This window comes from Cervus canadensis, chromosome 28 (genome assembly GCF_019320065.1).
Source record: "Cervus canadensis isolate Bull #8, Minnesota chromosome 28, ASM1932006v1, whole genome shotgun sequence".
NCBI lineage: Eukaryota > Metazoa > Chordata > Mammalia > Artiodactyla > Cervidae > Cervus > Cervus canadensis.
In genome coordinates, this window is record NC_057413.1 from 44,424,454 (window position 1) to 44,445,027 (window position 20,574).

The 20,574-nt window shown below is 51.9% G+C and overlaps 1 protein-coding gene across 1 annotated transcript in view; it reads right to left on the reverse strand.

Annotated features, from left to right (window-relative positions):
* The window catches only part of KCNK5 (potassium two pore domain channel subfamily K member 5), a 41,002-nt gene extending 23,646 nt beyond the window's left edge, over positions 1–17,356 (reverse strand). The window contains exon 1 of the mRNA XM_043450446.1: positions 16,794–17,356. Within this exon, the coding sequence (XP_043306381.1) occupies positions 16,794–16,979 (186 nt within the window). The 5' untranslated portion in view covers positions 16,980–17,356. The remainder of the gene's footprint in view (positions 1–16,793) is intronic.
* Positions 17,357–20,574: the final 3,218 nt, after the last annotated feature.

Sequence of the window (20,574 nt, forward strand, 5' to 3'; positions counted from 1 at the left end):
TCTTGGTGACTACCAGATCATGTTCAATCTCAGACTTCTTGGTCTGTACACTGAAAGCCTGCCTGGTTTCCCCAGTCTTTGAGACCCTTCTCTTCAAAGTATTCAACAGCCCGGCTGCCTACAAAAAGTTCAACAGCCCTGCCGCCTACGAAGTCAGCCCTCCGGAAGCTGAACTGAAAAACAATCACACATTGTTTAGCAATTTCAAAAGTGATACTAGTTTCAAAAGTGATACTAGTTTCAAAAGTGATACAGGGTGCATGCCGCAGTTAAACCCACGTTTACTTGTGCTTTCTGTACCTCACCCGTTAAAAATAGCCAGGGTAGAAGTGGCTGATGCTATGTGCTTGCATCTTACCCTTTCAGAAAATTCAATTTCTCACAGTACAATTGCAATACAACAGCATTTCAGAAAATTAGGGAGGCAGAGAAAGAAAAGGCATCAATAACGCTGCCTCCAATTCAGCACTGCCTGCCTTCTGTTTTCACATCATTTCAGTGATTCAACCCGAACACGGCACCAACTCAGAAAACGGGAGTCTGGGCTGCCCTCCCCCCCGTCTTGCTTCTGTCTGACTTCCAGTCTGGCTCATAGCTCAGCCCCACTGAGAACACCAAATCGAAGCCCTGGAAAACCACCCCCATTCCAGGGCCCCAGCAGGTGCCCCTGCTGGTCTGTCTGAAGGTCTCCCACCCTACAGGTCAGAGCCCACCGGGTCACTCAATAAGCAGGGATCCAACTATAAGCAGAGCAGGGGGTGAGGTGGGGGGAGCATGATGTGGGGGGGCTGGGGGGGAGTGGAGTGTGTGTGCCCAGATGGAAACCAGCTTCGGGAAGGGAACATTTTCAGACTTGGACACAATGACTCCAACACAGAGCAAGTAGAAGAGACAGGGGATCAGGCAGCTCTAGGCTCTGAGGCATTCCAAAAAGAGTGGGCACCGCTCACTGAAACCTCTGAACTCTGAACCCCTGGCTTGGTGGAGGCGGGCACTGTCTAGAGCAGGACTCACAAGTGCCCACCCCCCCCCAGCCCCCCACATGACTTGGACGTTGCCCTGGCGCGGGCCTGGGGAGCCAGCTCTGGGTCCCGACATGCACACCTGGGGTGCAGAGGGGGCAGGGCGTGGGGGACAGGGACACTGACGCTCTTCTCCAGGCAACCTATGGACCGATCCCAACAGAGGGCAGAGTGTCCCCGCTCAGGGCCACTGTGCACGTGAGGAGCAGGGGGGTGGGGGGCAGTCCCAGAGTTCTTGCGGGGTCGGGGTAGAATCTGGCCAGGCACGGCCCCCACTGGAAAGACAAGAGTTCTCCAGACTGGAGGTGGGCTCTGATGGTCCTTCCTTTGGGACGTGGGGGCTGGGGGACAGAGGCCAAAGGAGACGGAGATATGGCATCGTGGCTCGGATGTCCATTAATCATTACCCTCTCGCACAGCGAGACGTTTCAAATCCAGTGGGGTACAGTCCAGGGCCCGATGGGAGAGGGGGAGGGGTGCAGACAAGGCACAACCCTAGAGCAATGTGCTCTAATGTGGGGCAAGGAGGCGCTCAGAAAATAAGGGGATCCATAGAAGGCAACCTTCAAAGTCAGGGGAGCCCTCCCTGGCAGCTCCCCCCATCCCCCACCTACAGCAACATTTCTACCTTGGAGCATATGACAGGCCCCTACAACCTGCTGCACCTGCACAAGCCTTCATATACATCGCAGGGCCACAGGTAGATAGGTAGGTAGGTAAGTCATGTACAACTCTTGTGACCTCATGGACTGGAGCCCATCAGACTCCTCTGTCCATGGAATTCTCCAGGCAAGAACACTGGAGTGGGTTGCCATTTCCTTCTCCAGGGGATCTTCCCAACCCAGGGATCGAACCCGAGTCTACCACATTGCAAGCAGATTCTACCAACTGAGCCACCAGGCCTGGCCCAACCTCAAAGGCAAGGCTATTATCTAAACATGGCTCATAATTCCCACAAACCTTGAACCAGCACTGGGCAAAGTGCTGGCGCTCAGTGAGACTCTAATTGGCCTTAGTGAAGAAGTCCTTTGGCTCAGAGAGAGGCGGGGACCCTGCCTAGTGATACAGCAAGTCCGCTCAGCCAGGCCCAGGACCCAGCTCTGTCTTTGCGTCCTCGGTCCTCAGGCCACCCTTCAGTAGATCTCAGGGCTGCGGCTGGAGTCTGGGGGCTGGGGGAGGGAGGGTGTTGAAAAGCTGATAACCAGGACACCCTCCCTTTTCCTGCTCCCCGGGGGGTGCTGACAAGACATTACTGTACCAGCGAGCTCAGCCCACTCAGCACTCTCCCTGGGCCAGAGGCAGCCCTTCCACCCGCTGCTCCAGAGGGGGCGGGATGCTGGCGGGCCGGGGGGTGGGTGCAGGGCACACATCCAAAGCTAACACTGTCAGGATGCATTCCTCGACCCGGGAGGCAGGCGAGAGAGTTTTATTTGAACAGGAGCTATGGGGAGGGCATGGGGCTGCTGTTCTTTCTCCTCCGGCTAGTCTGAACAGGTGCCGTCCTGCACCCAGAGGCATGGGGGGTACAAGAACCTTGAATCAGACACAAGGGGCACCCAAGCCAAAACCAACACTCACATCCATGAAAGGCTCACCCACCCTGGGGGTCCTCTGCTCACCGCAAAATAGCCAGCCTGACCCCAGTTGTGCAGGCAGATCTGAGCGGATGGGGGCTAAAGGGGAGACCACAGTCCCATGAGGGGTTAGCCCTGGGGAAGTCAAGTGGGGGACGTGTCACAAGTGTGGCTTTAGCTGCCAGGGAGATTCAGACAGGAACCCCACGGCCAAGAGGCAAGCTGTATCTCCCCCTTCCAGGTCTTTGATTTTTCTTCTTGAGAGCTCGGTCTCTGGGTGCCCTGACCCACAAGTCCTGCAGTGAAGGGTCAGGGCCTGATAGGTCCATAAAGAAGCCAGGGGAGCAGGCTGGGGGGCAGGGATGGAGCTGACGACACCTGCCCTGAACTGTGGTACCTACTTACCTAACCCAGGCTTCTCCTGCTTTCAAACCTTTCACACTGCAAATGATGAACAAACCTAAATCAGGTCAGGAAACAGCGGTGTCAGGACTCACAAAGGCTGAAGAGAGCGGTGCTCAGCAAAGGGCCAGTGAGCAAGCCCGGTGAGCTTCTGGGCGGAGGGGGCGGGGAGGGGATGGCTAGAGCCAACAGGGTCCAAGGAGAAACCCAATGTCTAGGAGGGGCTGGTGGCCCAGTGCATCTGGTAAAACAGGCCCTGATCTAGGACACCACGGAGCCTAAACGGGGCAACTCTGCAGGGCTCTGAACCCAGAGGCTTAGGTTCAGGCCACTAACTATCTTTTGCGTGACCGGGAATGATTTATTTAATCCTCTGCCTCAGTTGCCTTATCTGCACGTGAATTTGCACAGCGCCTATGGTCCCCCTGTCGGGAGTACCTGCGGTGTGGGACGGCTCCCACCTGCCCTTCCTTCCCCAGGTGCCAGCTGCGATCCCTGCTGTCGAGTGACGGCTGAACGCCTCTCTGCCACCACCTGCAAGGTGACTTATGTTATCAGCGGACACAGACCTGAGTTCCTGGTAAAAGTTGAGCCGTGCTGTGAGCGTGCAGGGTTTTAGACAGCTCCCCCCGCCCCTGCCCTAGGGGCACGGCCTCCTGTCTGCAGCAGGGATCAAGGGTAGGGATCCAGACAGAGGCAAGACCCCATAGGGAGCAGAGTCCAGATCTTTTGGGGCCACTGCAAGGACCCTGGCTCTTGGCAAGGACCAGACTGAGAGCCTAGGTCTCTGCAGCGGCCCATATGCTCTGGACTCTGCTCCCCCCGCCTCCGTGTGGTCTAAGTCTGCGGGGGAAACCACGACAGGTTTTCTGAGTCGGTGGTCCTGATGCAACTCTATCAGAATCCCTGACTGCTGCAGCAGTGACCACCTCCCACTTCCTGAGGCCACTGCCTCCAAGAAGCCTTCCCCAACTGCCCCACTTAGCAATACCTCCTCTTTTATTGTACCTGCCCTGCCCTGGAGAGCACAGTAACCTTGGAAAAGTTACATAACCTCCCAAGGCCTTGGCTCCAGGACTGTAAAGGGAGGCTAGTTAGATAACCACTAACCTCCCTACAGCTTCACATTTTACGACTTGCTGCCAGGAGGAGCGCCCAGAGCCTGACCCTCCTCCTCCCCAATCCCCGCCAGCCTCCAAGAAACCAGCCAACAACACTTCCTTAGGCTCAAACACTTGGGGAGCAGGTTCCTGCAAAGGACCAGCAAGGCATCAGGTTTGGATGGCCCCCAAAAACCCTGTGCGGGGAGGGGGATGACCATAATTTCAACCTCTGCCTCTTATTCCAGAAAAACTCACTAGTGGGTAGGGAAACTGGCGCTCCAGGAAAGGGTGTGCTGGGGTGGGGCAGGTTGGGAAATCACGCCAGCTTAGTGTAAGTGAAATAAAGGCTCGGCAACCCAACATACATGAAGATTTTTGATTTAAAGGCTGTTCAGGGCTTCCCTGGTGGTCCAGTGGTTAAGAATGTGCCTTGCAACGCAGGGGACACAGGTTCGATCCCTGGTCAGGGAAGATCCCACATGCTGTGGAGCAATTAAGTCCATTCTCCACATCTACTGAGCTCACACATTGCAACTACTGAAGCCTCTGAGCCTAGAACCTGAGCTGCACAACGAGAAGCCACTGCCTGGGCACCGCAATGAAGAGGAGCTCCCACTCACCCCAACTACAGAAAGCCCGCGTGCGGCAAAGAAAACCCACCACAGCCAAAATCAATAAATGAATAAATGCTTCCCACCAGGCCTCAGTTTTCCCATCAAGCAAATGGGATGACATTTCCCAGTCAGACCTCACAGAGGTCACAGGAAGGCACCTCAGACGAGTGGCTGTGCAGAAGCCCATAGTAAGGCCAAGGGTGGGAATCGGGGGGAGGGGGCACAGGGGGCTGCAAACCCTAGAGGTCACCCAGGTGCTGCACGGAACACTGTGCAACAGTCCTGCTCCATCCCCTGGGGCTGACATCCTAGTCAGCTCAGCCCTGAGGGTGGGCCATGGGGTAAAAAAAGGCCCAGGGCAGGCTGCAGTCAGGCCAAAGGGTTAGGAACAGCCCTGCCTTCCTCCTTTCTCCCTGCTTCTCCCCTCCCCACCCCCCTGAACGTCCACGTGCCCTCGTGGTTTCCATGGCACGTTGTCTGGGGACATTCCCCGACAGGTGGGAGGACCTGCTCATCTTCTTTTTGCAGCAGGTTTCCACCAGGCCTGCACACACACTGGGTAAACATCTGCACAGAGGAAGGACTGGGTCTCTGCTCTGTCTCAAGTTCCTTGAAAGCAGAAATCACCTCCTGTGGGGAGGACAGGCCTCCTAGGCCTGCTCCCTAAGATGGGCCTTGCTAATCCCAGGGGAAAGGCGTAAGGGGACTCCTGGAGATAAACAGACCCAGAGAGGCAGAGCTGTTTGTCTTGTAAAGTCCCTCAAAGGGGAAAAGATCAGAGTACACCTTCCACATGTGTCCTTGGGTGGTCTCTCTGCCCAGCGAGATGGGAACCATCACTTTCTGATGAAACCAGAGGCTCAGGGTCCAGCTTTCGAAGGCTGTGTGACTTGAAAGACTATGTTTGACCACCAGGCAACTTGGCCCCACCTCATGCAGCTTTATTTTGAGAAAGCCGCCTCCCTTCTGCTCGCTGGTTTGGTTTACCCAGGTAACCACCTTGACCTTGCAGGAGGCTCGTTGTTGTTCAATGGCTAAGTCGTGTCCAACTCTTTGCGACCCCGTGCACTGAAGCACGCCAGGCTTCCCTGTCCTTCACTATCTGCCAGAGTTTGCTCAAACTCATGGCCATTGAGTTTGTAGGAGGTTGGATCCCTTGTGACTAGACTTCCAACCCAAAGGCCCACACAGCTCTCTGCCTCCCCACCAGAGCTGGGTACACTGCTTGAGCACCCAGGGGTCCCAGAGACAGATTCCAAGCAAGTCGCTTACTGGGCTAGAACTAGGCTAGATGAGCCTCTGCCCACACGGGGCTCCTGCGGTCTATGCTGGGTCTGTGTGTGTTAGTCACTCAGCTGTGTCCGACTCATTGTGACTTCATGGGGATTGAACCCGGGTCTCCTGCATTGCAGACAGATTCCTTACTGTCTGAGCCACCACGGAAGTGTGCAGCCTAGCTAGGCCTAATTTAAGAGGCCTGCTAAGCCTTCTTGAATGAATGGATGAACTTAATTCAAGGAAGTGGGACTTCCCTATAGCTCAGATAGTAAAGAATCTGCCTGCAAATGCAGGAGACCCAGGTTCGATCCCTGGATCAGTAAGATCCCCTGGAGAAGGAAAATGGCCACCCACTCCAGTATTCTTGTCTGGAGAATCCCATGGACAGAGAAGTCTGGCGGGCTATCGTCCATGGGGTCGCAAAGAGTCGGACACGACTAATCGACTAACACACACACACACACACACACACTCCAGGGAAGTGGAGTCCAGAGAGGTGAAATCTGACCAGGGTCACACAGCACAAACCAGTACTGCAGGGAGAATCAGAACTGGAGTTAGAAGCAGCTATTCCCTTCACAGAGGTTCAGACAAGGGTTTCCCAGCCCCAGCTCTGGCCCCAAGCACTGGGCACACAGGAGAAGGAAGGAGCTCCACTGAGTCCTCGCCAGCTGCTGGCCTACCAGTCCCCAGGCAACCCACAGGACCAGCCACTAGGCTACAGGAAGAGCCAGGCTGACCCTGCCCCCAGGTCACCCCCCCCCCCCACCGCTTCTCACAGCCCTATCGGGAGGGGCCAGCTAGGCAGCATGATTACAGAGTGCCATGGGAGGTGACAGCAGCCAGAAGTACACAATCCTGCCTAAATATTTCAGCAGGAAACCCAAATATTTAGAGAGAGGAGGGGAAAAACAGAATGCACACTTCAAAGCCAATCAAAGGGACCTGGCTATCAAGGACCCATGGAGAGGGGAGGTGGGTGGTGTCTGACCCCAAGGAGGGCACAACTTAGACCCCATATTCTGTGTGACCAACCCTCCAGGGATGTCACCCATGAGGTCATCTGGACCCAGGATCCTCCGGAAGGGAAGAGGTTTAACCCAGGCCTGGGATAAGCCAGGACTCGTCCCCTTTCTCCAGAGGAGGAGGCAGGGCTCTGCTTCCTTATCTCCTGGGAGGTGGGTGAGTCTGCAGGAAATGAAAAATGGTGGGTGACTCCACCAGGAGTTCTGGTGGGTTTTATCATCCGTGTCTCCATCTCCAGATTGGGAGCTCAATACATGGTGGGGCCTGAAGTAGGCATCGGGAACAGCCCCTAGCCCAGAGGTGGAGGTGCCAGAGTGAAACTGAGTGTGGCCCTGTGGGGTTCCCAAGCTTGGACGCCTTTCTGTCCCCCATTTCTTGCAGGCAAAACTCCAGCCTCCATGACCTTCCCCGAGTTCCAAAGGGCAGATTCGGAATGGCGGCTAATCAGGGAAGGAGCAGCCATGAAATCATCTAAGGCAAGATTAAAGGGACCAGAGAAACTTATCAATATTAGGAGTTGACCACCTGAAACTCTGCACACCCTAATCCCGTCAAAGAAACCCCACTTTTGACTCACTATTCTAAACCCTCATCAAGTTCTTTGATGAGAGACACCTACTATTTCAAGAGACACCTATTTTTTTTGAGACAGAAGCTCAGTGTGTTTCCCTTTGCCTGGCAAAGCACAATAAAGCTATCCTTTTCTACTTCAGCCCAAACTCTGTCTCTGGGATTCGATTCAGGACTGGTGTACAGAGAGGCCGAGCTTTTGGTAACAAGAGCAGCAGCTAACAGGAAATCACCAGTTGCTTGGGCTGGTCAAGTGTGTTTACATGGATTCTGCAGGAATGAGGGTAATGCTATACTACAGACCCATTTCACAGATTAGGAGACTGACTTGCCCAAAGTCACACGGCTAAGTATTCAGCCAATCACAAAGAGAACCTCCCGATGCACCCTAGGATTCTGCAGCCGCCACACACACCCTGTACTTTCCCACCTCCGGGCCTTTGCTCCTTGTTTTTGTATGTTTCAGAGTGTGGGCTCTGGGTTCAAATCCACATTCTTCCACCTCCTCGGGCAAAAGGGTGAAGTTGTAGGAGCCAGTCGGTTGCTCTTGCCCTAAGATGGGGTTGCTAAGAGCACCTCCAGCAGAGGGTTGCCCCAGGACTATGAGATGATGCACACAAACCATTCCCACTGCTGCTGGTGAAGCAAGTGCTCAGTAACTGTTAGGTGGAATCACCCCCACCCTCGGGCCCCAACCCCTGCTCACTCCCATCACTTCCACCTCCTGACTCTACCTCCCTTCAGATCCAAGGCTCTGAAATCAGCAAGGCAGGGTGACTCTCAGCCTCCAGCTAACCATGCTGCCCTGGGTAAATCCCCTGACCTCAGCAGAGCAGTAACACCTAACCCACAGGACAGGTTCAATGAGATCAAGTAAGAGCCAGCCTGGCACATGGGAGGTATTTGGCAGAAAGTTCAAGGGGGCTGCAGCCCACTCCACTCATCACTTCTGCCCACCTCAATGCTCCCCCCTCCACTTTAAGTTCAAGAGCAGAAATTCACCTCTCAACGGTACACGCCTGGAACCTCCAGCACCTATGAACACCACTCAGGTAACAAGCTCCTTACCTGTCTTTCTCTAGAGTAAGGGCTCCCTGAGGGCAGCTGCAATGTTTTGCTCAGAGCCAGACCCCTCCCCACCACAGCCCACAGGGCTCTACAGGCAGCCCTCAGGAAACAGGAACTGAATCATCTGGGACCCCCTGACCCTCGTCCATCTCTCCAGCCTCACCATCTGCAACCCATCACTTGGCACCAGGACTATATTTCCCCTCATTTCACCACCATGGTCCTGTTTCTCTCCCTAGCTAGACTGAACTCCAGAGGGTTCATCTGGTTTCTGAGGCTTCGAAGTGAGGTTTCTGTCGTACCGAAGTGACAGCTGGCAGGCAGGGGCCCCCTAGTGAGCCCCCAACTCTGCCCAGGTCTCTGAGGTTTGGGATGTCAGATGAATTGCTCACAAAAAGCCGAGACACCTCAGGCAGCTATTCGGAGCTGAAGCACACCACCCACCATGATTACCAAAACAGGCAACTAAGGCATCATCTGGGAATGTCATCATCAATGTGGGGGACCCAGACCTGGACCAACAAGGAAGGGAGAGAAAGGTACCCTAACTGCAGGCTGAGTGTAAGGGAGTGTGGGTGGGCTCTTTTACGGGGCTGTGAGCTCCGTGGGCTTCAGTGGAAAAAACCACACTCCGTCACATCAAGAGAAAGGGGGAGGAGGCTCTTTATCAGAACACCCAGGGGGGGTGAAAGGATCAGCCTGCAGAAACGTCAGTTTAGAACAGAATGCTCCACTTCTTTTAAGTTGCAAACAGCTTTTAAGTTGCAAACAGTTGAAGGAAGAGGAATCTTTCTGAAATGCTGTTCATTCCCTTACTGGAAAGTTGCAAAAATTCATTGAGTTCAAATTCTTTGGCTCAACCCAGAGAGCCTGGTCATCTGACCCTCACCCCTCTGTCCTGTGGCTGCAGCCCAGAACCATCAGGCAGTTTCACACCTCCCTGAGGGCTGCAATGAAAATGGATCCTCCATCCTACCCTCTCTGTAGCTTTTTCACAAGGGTGGCGGAGGGACTTCCCTGGCCGTCCAGTGGTTAAGACTTCGCCTTCAATCCCTAGTTAAGGAGCTAAGATCCTACAGGCCTCCTAGCCAAAAAAAAACCCAAAACAAAACAAAACATAAAACAGAATAAAACAGAAGCAATATTGGAACAAATTCAATAAAGATGAATGGTCCACAACCCCCCCCTCAAATCTTCAAATAAATAAAATTCATACAAAGGTGGTTCACCCAGAAGTGGAATTGCTAGATCATATGGGCTTCCCTGGTGGCTCAGACGGTAAAGAATTTGCCTGCAATGCAGGAGACCCAGGTTCGATCCCTGGGTCTGGAAACCCCCAGGAAGAAGTTATGCAACCCACTCCAGTATTCTTGCCTGGGGGAGTCTAGCAAGCCACGGTTCATTGAATTGCAAAGAAATGGACACGACTGAACACACACACCCGGCAGTCTATTTTTAATTTTCTGAGGAATCTCTATACTGTCTCCCGTAGTGGTTGCACCATTTTACACCAAAATATAAACACTATGCAATTCCACTTGTAAGGTGTCTAGAGTAGCCAAATTCAGAGAAACAGAAAGTAAATGAAAGTAAAACTCAGCCCTGGGGTGAGGTGGGGGGAAGGAGAGCTGTTTAACAGGTCTAGAGTATCAGTTTTCCCAGATGAAAAAATTGTGGAGATCTGTTTCACAGTAACGTGAATACACGTAACACTACTGAACAGCACTCAAAAAAAAAGATAAAAGGGGTATATATACTTTGGTATGTGCTTTTCACTATAATTTAAAAAAAAGAAAGTCAGCTGCCCTTTCTTCTGCTCTAGGAAGATCTTCTGACTGTGCCCTCTACACTGGGGTATGGATGGGGCATCACGTAGAAGTGGCATTTAGGAGCTCAGTGGCAGCGGCAGCTAACACTTCATGAGGCTTGCTGTGTGTCAAGCACTGTTTCCAATAAGCAACCTGTGAAGGTGATAGAACGCCATGCATTGAGGCCACCCGTCGCCATCAGACACACAGCTTGCACGGCGACTCAGCAACAGTGAGGGGCCCACACCGATAAGCCAAGTGGCAGTGGGACAAACACGCCTGCCGAGAGCAGCGGGTCCTCTTATCTGTGTCAACGCATCCTTGGGGAGAATGAGGAGGTCAGGGCTCCTCCACTTATTCCAGTGGTCCAGAGGGACTCTCAGCAAAAATCTCCAAGGGAATTCGCCTCTGTCTTCTCTGCTCCCCCAAAGGAACATCTGGAGGTGTTCACATGCTATTTCATGCTCTCCTTCGATCACCTACGCATGGGGCCTCTCTCTGCCACCCCAGTGATAGACGTCACTCCGTTCTCGTGGTACTACTCGGCTCTAGCATCTCAGTTTGTACAAAGACTCTCCTTGGGGTTCCGTCTCAGGAGCCTGGCTTCCCTGTTCCCCAAAGCCTTGTATTTCCCTGTCCCCTGCTTCCCCCGCCCCCTCACCACACACATCGAGTTCAAAGGCTGAGGCCAATCTAACAGCAAACAACCAAGATCAAGATGAAAGCTCTTGGCCTGAGGTCAGAGCCAGCCAAGCGCAGCCTCCAAAACCGGAGGACTGTGTTTCTTTTAAACGCCAGACTATAAATAGGGCAAAACCCCAGGAAAATACTAAGAAGCAGCAGTCATCACCTCCCTTGTGCCCCCCTCCTATAGGACTCCCCCCACCCCCATGAGAACCTTTCAACACCTGCTAATCTCTGCCCTCAATAAGCCTCTATTACTACGCCATCTGTAGTCATCCTAAGGGCTCTAGTAAAACTCTTAAAATGATTCAATAAAAATTCACCTTAACTGTTAAAATTCTAACCAGAGTAGTTAACCAACGCAAATTTATCAATCTGAGAATTTTTTTTTTATTATTATTTTGGCTGCCCTCGACGTTGAGCAGAACATAAACAAGAAAATGGGCCTTTCGGAAAGAACCTCTTCTGTTTCCTCTCAAAAAACCCCAACCTTCCCAGAGCACCAGGCCTGAGCACTTGTCTCATGCATCCAACCTGGGCTGATGATCTGTTTCACAGAGGGATCGGGTGGAGAGGGAGGTGGGAGGGGGGAACGGGATGGGGAACATGTAAATCCATGGCTGATTCAGGTCAATGTATGACAAAAACCACTACAATATTGTAAAGTAATTAGCCTCCAACTAATAAAAATAAATGGAAAAAAAAAAAAACAAGAAAAAAAAAACACCCAGCCTCTTCACTTCCCACTTCTGCAGTCCTCGACGGTGAGAGTTCAGTTTCGAATGAATGACCCAGAGGCTTCTGTGATCCTGGATAATCAAAAGATCGATTGTGCTCCCTTTACTTACAAAGGCAGTTAAGTGGACCTGTGCGCATTACAATTTCCAGCAAGGCTTGAAACAAAAGAGGCTTTCATGTTAACCCTAGGTCCCCCCCGCCCCCCACCACCAAATTCAAGTCATGTGCCCAGTCTGAGCATTCGGTCAGATGTAATTTTACATGATTCGTAGTTAAATTTTTTTAAACTTTTAGGAGGAGGATTGGTGTCAGAGCCTCAGTGTTGGAATCAGCCTTACACTGTGGACTAGAATATGTGTGGGGGAGCGTGAAGGGTGCAGAAGATAAAAGGAGAGCGACTGGGCACATACAGAAAACCTCGGAAAAGGACGAGGCAGGTAAGGAGGCCGGCGGGATCCAAGAGGCTTCCAGGAATGGGTCAGCTCTGTGAGCAGTCTAAGAAAACCTGGTCAGGGGTGGGGTGCCCCAGCAGAAGGCAGGGCCTGGGGTTACCCCGGCACCCCCAGGAAACAAAGGATTCCCAAGAGCCACATCGTGAAGCCTGTGGTCTCCCTCCTGGCCGTCGGCTAGGATCCTCTTCCCGCTCTCCTGCTGTGTTGTTGTTCAGTCACCCAGTCGTGTTGACTCTCTGCGACCCCATGGACTGCAGCACGCCAGGCCTCCCTGGCCCTCACCATCTCCTGAAGTTTGCCCAAGTTCCGGTTCATTCCATCAGTGATAACGTCCACCATCTCCTCCTCTGACGCCCTCTTCTCTGACAGCCTCATAAATTCCCAGTTCCCACTCTTGGGAATCCCCTGGTGGTCCAGGGGTTAGGATTCTGCGCTTCCACTGCAGGGGGAACGGGTTCGAGCCCTGGTTGGGGAACTAAGGTCCTGCATGCCGTGGGGTGTGCTCAGACACTCAGTTGGGTCCCACTCTTTGGGACCCCACAGGCTGCAGCCCACCAGGCTTCCCTGTCAATGGGATTTTCCAGGCAAGAATACTGGAGTGGGTGGCCATTTCCTACTCCAGGCTGTGGGGTAAGGCGCTGCCAGAAAACAAACAATAAAAAAAAACCATATAGTGATCAAGATCCCACTCTGGCTGGAGGGCATCTCCCCCTGAGAGCTCCCCCTAAAGTCAGGCTGGACCTGGGGGCCCTGGCGCACTGTCTTGTCAAGGTGGCTTTTTCCATTTTCTCTCCAGCACGCCAGTCTGAGCCTGGCTGTGTCTAATTCATCCTTGCATTTCCAGTGCTCTGCCCACTGCCGCACACGCAGCAGGCGCTTAATAAACACTTGTTGGCTAGTTCCCATATATTCTGCAATATACTTCAATTTCACTTCAATTTGAAACCTGACCCTGTACTGTAAGATCCTGGGCAAATTACATCATCTCTTCAAGTCTTCATCTTGACTGAAAAGAGAAGACTAGATAAAAATCAAAGCATAGGTAAAGTGCTTATTCAAAGTCCTGGCACACAGTCAGCCCTGGAAAACCTTCCTGTTTAGGATCGCTGCAGAGGTGAAGGTTGAAAAAAGTTCATTCCTGCCCGGCATCCCAACCCTCTGGTTCTTCTGTGCTTCTCAAGGAGAAGTGGGGTGGGGTGGATGGCTGCCGTAAGGGAGGAGGTGCCAACTCAGCCAGGCACAACATAGGAGACGCCTGCATGCCCATGCCTGTTCTAGGGGAAATAGAACATAGAATTGCCCAGCCGACCAGAGTCCAGCAGAACCAATTTATTAAGCTCACCGACAGACCAACAGCTTCACATGCCTAAGGGGGAGAGCGAGGGTGTATGGACAAGGAGCAGGCTCTGGTGGCAGATGTCCAGGTCTTAGCCAAGTCTGTGTGTGCCCTCCTGGTCATTCCCCTGAGCTTCAGTTTCCTTATCTGAACACATAAGGGTGCTATAAAGAGTACCTGACTCAGGCAGGTAAAGCACCTAGAAGGCTGCCCTGGTCACCGTGTCCTCAGCGTGTGCAGTGATGGGACGCTCGGTGTTTTCACACCCGATGCCACTTATCCCACTTATCCGAACCTCGCCAGACCCTCACTTTGCAGATGAGGAAAGAGAGGCCAAGTCAAATGGTTGGATGGGTAAATGGCCAAACCAGATGGCAAAACCAGCTTAGGACCTCTCTCGTAAAATGTTGATTGCCGCCCACAATGCCCAACATGCCAGGTGCTCAGCCAATGCCAACTCCTCTTGTGGGAGCCTCTGCAATTTAGGAAGAGGCTGGGGGAACGGGTCACCCAGCAGCTGGAGGAGCAGGCTTGGGAGCAAGGGTTCAAGATGGCTCCAAAGGCTGGAAGGAGGGCGACCACGTGGCCTGGGGCCAGAGTGGCACAGAGCGACTGAAAGTCAGCCTCCTCCGCCTCAGTGCAACCACAGCACCGAGGGAGGAAGCACCTGACAACTCAGGGACTATTTCCAAAGATCTAAAGAAGGGGGGCCTTAACTCCCTCTCTCTCTTTGAAAGAACACACAAAATTTCCACTCTAAGAAAAACCTCATAACCAGGTTGCACTCCCCCCTCCCTACCAACAGCCCTAGAGGCAGGGGGTTGGCCCCCACCCCAGGAATTCCTAACCAGGGACTCTGTTAGGATTACAAAGGTGATTATTCCGAACTTGATAAAAACACAGAATTCAGGTGGAAAATGCTGGAGCAGCTATATGGGTAAGAAGATTTTTGAGTTTTCATTTTCCTTAAACCAATTTCCTGAGACCTGAAGCAGTGCCCCAAGTCCCACATCAGAGAGCAATGCCAGGCAGGTTTCTGTGGACGGAAAGCAATGCTGGCATAACGCTTCCACTGGTTCATTCTCATTTCTGGGGTTTTTCCTATGAAGGGAGGGGACTTGCCATGTTGGATATGGCTTGAGAGGCTGGCCTGTCTATAAGCATGTCCCAATCAAACTAACCTGAGGCCCAAATCTTTTTCCTAAAGTTACCTGCTGGATTTGGGGGGGGAGGGAGGGGATAGGGGGGTGCTAATTGCTGGCGGATTTAAAATGACCTCAAAAATGTCAGGCTTCTTGCTTGCTTCAACACCTTAAGAAAGCTGTCTAACCTCCAAAGCTATAACCACCAGCTGCACCCGGGTGCCTCACCCGGACCACTCCGCCCCCCCTTTCCCTATTCCTCGTGTTTTGAAGTTTATTTTCCCACATTCAGCCTTGAATTCTTTCCTTCCTTCCCCTGCAGCGGCGGAGGAGCAGCAAAGAGGGAAACACTTCGAGGGCAGCTCGATTCTTTATCATCCCCGCCTGCCTTCCTCCCCCTCTAAACAAAGCCCTGGAGTGAAGTAAACAACAACTCTTCTCCAGAGGAATTGTTTCCTCAAGGGAAATTATAAAGTGACCCCCCCCAACACGCACACACAGGGCAGACACCCAACCCAAGGAAAGCACAGCCACCCAGATCTCCTGCTTTTAGGACTGACCTCACCCAGCTCCCTCCTGAAGCGCATCCTCCCACCAAACTCATCTCCCAACAGCCCCCAGCCCTGGAAACTGCTCCCAGACAGGAGACTCGCCACTAAAATCCAACACCCAACCTTCTAACCTAAATCTTCCACTGGCTCCTAAGAGGACAAATTTATTTGACCAGCTGCCAGCAGGCACCTATAAGCTCACCTGGGGTATTTAGGTGACCATCGATTTGGGGACCATAAGGGGAATCCACAGGCAAGACACTGTCATGCTTTCTAATGCTTTCAACCTTCCAACAGACCAGAGCAGGAAAGACAGATGAAGACAGGTTCGTTCCCATTTTACATACAGGGACATGGAGGCGGGAAAAATGAGAGGCAACTACACAGCCATAGAGGATGGGGGAGGCAAAGTAGATTAAACCTTGTTCCTCATCAAAGTTCCTTTCTGACCTCTTTCACCCCAAGAGAAATGTCACACCTTGGAGGATATCTGTACTCCACCTCACCACCTAGAGCCTTCACCAGCTCTTACCCAGGTCTGGAGGTTCCGCTGGAGGGAGGCCATCACGGTAGGCCAAGGAGGGTGAACGGTTAAAGTTAAGAACCTTCGAGAAACTGGGGTACAGGCCTTCGGTCCCCAAACAAGCCCCGCAGTTTATCCCAGTGGGATTAATGTCAACTGTAGTACATACGAATCTACCCCAACACGGAGGAGAAACTCTCCCACCACCTCCCATTCTGCACAACCTCTCCTCCCTTCCCCCACCCCCGAAAAGGGACGCCCCGGGTGCTGTCCTTTTGTTCCACTGGTTACTTTCACAAAGTTGAACTCCAAGCCCTTCGGGGATGTCTCCAAGAGATAAGCCTTCCCGGAAGCCTGCGCGAGTCCCCAGCGTTCCCGCCACCAGCCCGCATCCCGGAGGGGTCAGGCCCGACGGAGCCCCGGACCGCCCCCCCCCCATCCCGAGCCCTGCGAGGGGCGAGGGAGCCTCGCGCCATTCCCCCGGGCTGGTGAAGAAAGGCCGAAAAAGAGCCGGCGGGCTGCCGCTGGCCCGGGAGCTGGGAGGTGGAGACGCGAGGGGGTGGCACCCGGCTGGTACCCCGAACTCTGGGAGCGTCTCCAAGGGAAGATAAACGCCCTTATCCGCCCCAAAGCCTCCTCCAACCAGGGAGATACCCGCGCACCCACACAGAGCCACCTCGGGGCCGGGTCAAGCCTAAGTTCTCTCTAGGCACAAACTGGGTTCCAAAGAGTCTCCGCGCGCGTGCGTTTATTCCTGTGTCCACGAGAGAACGACGGATTCCAGTGGTCAGACTCACGGTGAGACATCCTCACCGATCACCCCCCAGCACCACCCACAGAGAGTGAGGGTCATCCAAAGCTGCGAGGGACTCCCCTTCAGCACTCCTAAACCTCCGGCTCACCTGCAGGATCTTGTCCAGACCATCCTGGCCCAGGCACGGGAACTCCTTGAGCAGATGCACTTTCTGGGTATAGTAGTTTGTCTTGGCCTCTTTCCAATGCGGCTCCTCTAGCACCTCGAAGATCGCCGCCCCGATGGCCAGGTAGAAGATAATGGCCGAGGTAAGCAGAGGGCCCCGGTCCACCATGGCTCCCGAGAGGCCGCCTCCTGGAGAAAGCCTCCCCTAGCCCCAGCGGCTCCCAGTCCCACCCGCCCTCCAGCCCCTGGAAACAGCTGTTTGAATTTGGAGCTCCGCATGCGCAGTGCTCCGTTCAACCCGGCGCGGCTCCACCAACAAAGTTGCGGCTCCAAGTTGGTCCACTGAGCGCGGGGGAGCTGTGTGGACCCTTCTCACGCGCGCCAGGGGTGGGCGGACACAGAAGGGGCCGTGGCAGGGCCTCGGCTCGCGGGAGGGAAAGGAGCTGAGGGAACCCGGGGCAGAACTCCCGGAGGCACGTGCGCCACTCCTCCGCGCGCCACAGCAGTGTCTACCGCGCCCGCCTCCGCGAGCCTCTTTAACCCGGGCCTGCCGCGCTCGCCCGGGAGGAGGGGCCGCCGAGGGCCCGCCCCCCTGCAGGCCCCGCCCCGCGCAGGGCCGGCGGCGGGCCCCGCAGTCACCGCTAGGTGCGCGCTGCAACCAGTTCCTGGCCCCGTGCGCTCTCCGCGCAGCCCCAGGCCACAGCCAGGGTCCGCTGCGCGCCCCGAGTCCCCGCAGAGGTTGTGGTCTCGTGGCCTCACCTTTCTTACTAGTGCTGGTGTATGAACTAAAATGAGTGTGTGCCTCATGACGGGGGTCAGGAAGTTATTACTATTGATGTTTTCCTCATAAGCCAATTTTCATTTGCTCATGTTTCTGCCAAGAACACCTGATTGTCTCTTTCTGTCTCACACACCTTCCTGTAAGACTGGGGAAAGGCCATTAGAAAGGGACTGGGGAGGCTGTAGAGAGTCTATCAGGAACTAAACCAGTCAATAAGGCGGACATGACTCCTCCCTCTCATTCCAGTCTCACCTGCCCTGGTGAGAGCGCCCCTCCAACCCACCCCACCCCTCCGTATCAAGGAAAGAGCAGTCAGAGGCAACCCTGTGCATACCCCTCCCCGCAAACACGCTGTGACTCTACAGGAAACTCTTGACCTGTTTCATACTCCCAAACATCTTTAAAATGGCAAACACCCCCTCCCACATGCACACAGACCCATAAACACACATACTCAGTCACACACCCACACACCCACACACACTCCTTATCCCCCTTATTGGTCTTATTTTCTTCCTGGCACTAAATTCCTTCTCACATAAAACACTAAAATGATGACAGCTGTGAAGTCTGGACTGTTTGCTGACATAACCCCAGTGTGTGTTATATAGCAAACAGTCAAACATTTGTGAAATGGAGTGAATGAATTTATGAATTTGTCAAAAGCACACACCCAAAGCCAGAGCACTTAGGCAGGAAAAAGAAAGAAAAGGTATCCAGATCTAGAGCAAGATCCTTTGGCCCAGCTTGGTCCTGTGCGGCTGGTCAGCGAGAATAAGACCTGTAGGTGTGGCTCTGTTCACGCCAGGATTTGCTTCAGGACAGAACATTCCAGAACTGTGCTGCTGTCATGAGGCCTCCAACCCAAGATGGGGATCCTGCTGCAGAGCTTCAGGGTACCATCCTCAGTTATCTGCGCGTGCTGCCCGACTCACACGGCCTGGTAACCACAAATGTCTAGTCTGCCCACAAGGGCAGTGCAGAGCTAGGGAAAGTCCTTGGGAATGTCCTCTGATGAAGAAGAATCTGAAGGCTCATAAGATAGTTTTGTGTGGAATGTTGGTGTGCTGAAAAATAGTTCTGTGTGTACCCCTCTGGGGTGGATCAGCAGGGCTCAGGGAGCAGGCATGTACAGAAGTACGAGCAAAGACGGTTTGGAATCTGAAAAACTCCAGGGAAACTAAAGATGACAGAAAGTCTAGTGGAGAGGACAGAATTGGGGAGGGGACAGTGGTGGTGGCAGCAGGAGTCCTGTCTACAGTGACAACAGCCCAGCAGGCACCCCTTGGGGTCCTCATCCTAAAATCCTCCAGCCGGGTGGTTGGAGAAGCTGCAAGATCTTGCGTGGAAGGGTGTTCCCATGTTGGCAAAATTAGAGAACAAATGGATCCTGAATTAAAAAAAAAAAAAAATTCAAATTGGAAAAAAAAAAGTGAAATTGTCAGTATTTTCAGATGATGTGTTGTTTGTTATACATAGAAAGCCCCAAAGATTCTACCAAAAAAAAAAAAAACCTGCTAGAACTAATCAATGAATTTAGTAAGGTTGCAGGATAAAAAGTATGTTGTGTTTCCATACACTAATAATGAGCTATCACAAAGAAAAACAAAAACAGTTCTTTTTATAATGGCATCAAAAAGAATAAAATACCTGTGGATAAATTTAACTAAGAGGATGAAGGACCTGTACACTGAAAACTGTAGGACATTGATGAAAGAAATTTAAAAAGGCACAAATAAATGGAATGGAGAGATATCCTGTGCTCATGGATTGGAAGAATTACTATTGTTAAAACGTCCATAGTCACCAAAGCACTCTCCAGATTCAATGCAATCCCCATTGAAATTCCAATTTTTCACAGAAAAAAATTGTTCCAAATTTTTCACAGAAATATAACAATCCTAAAATTTGTATGTAATCACAAAAGATCCAGAATAGTTGACACAATCTTAAGAAAGAAGAAAATAGCTGGAGGCAACATACTTCCTGATTTCAGCTTATATTCCAAAGCAACAGTAATCAAAACAGTAAGATATTGGCATTAAAAACAACTCATCGATCAATGGAATAGAAAGGACAACCTGGAAATAAACCCACAACATGGTCAATTAGTTTACAACAAAGGAGTCAAGCATACACAATGGGGAAAGGATAGTCTCTCCAAATAAATGGTGTTGGGAAAACTGGACAGTCACATGCAAAAAAAGAAACTACACTACTGTCTTATACCATCCATAAAGATTAACTCAAAATGGATTAAAGATTTGAATGTAAGACCTGAAACCATAAAACTCCAAGAAGAAAGCATAAGTGGTAAATTCCTTGACATCAGGCCATAGTTTTTTGGATCTGACTCCAAAAGCCAAGACAGCAAAAGCAAAAATAAACAAGTGGGACTACATTGAATTAAAATGTTTCTGCCCAGCAAAGAAGATTATCAACAGTGAAAAGGCAACATTTTGAATAGGAGGAAATATTTGCAAATCATGTATCTGATAAGGAATTAATATCCAAAAAATATTAAGAACCCATATAACTCAGTATTATCAAAAATAAACAGTTCAATTAAAAAGTAGACAGAAGATCTGAATCGACATTGTTCTAAAGAAGACGTACAAATGGCCAACCCAACTGGTACATGAAAAGATGCTCAACATCATGAATCATTAGAGAAATACAAATCAAAACCACAGTGAGACATCACCTCACACCTGTCAGAATGGCAATCGTCAAAAAGACAACAAATAACAAGTGTTTGCCAGGATGTGGAGAAAAGGGTTCACAGTAACTGCCAGCACTGTTGGTAGGAATGTAAATTGATGTAGCCACTATGGAAAAGAGTATGAATGTTCCTCAAAAAGTTAAAAATAGAACCACCATATGATCTAGCAATTCCACTTCTGAGTATATATCCAAAGAAAATGAAAACACTCACTTGAAAAGCTACATGCACCCCTATGTTCACTGCAGTATTATTTAAAAT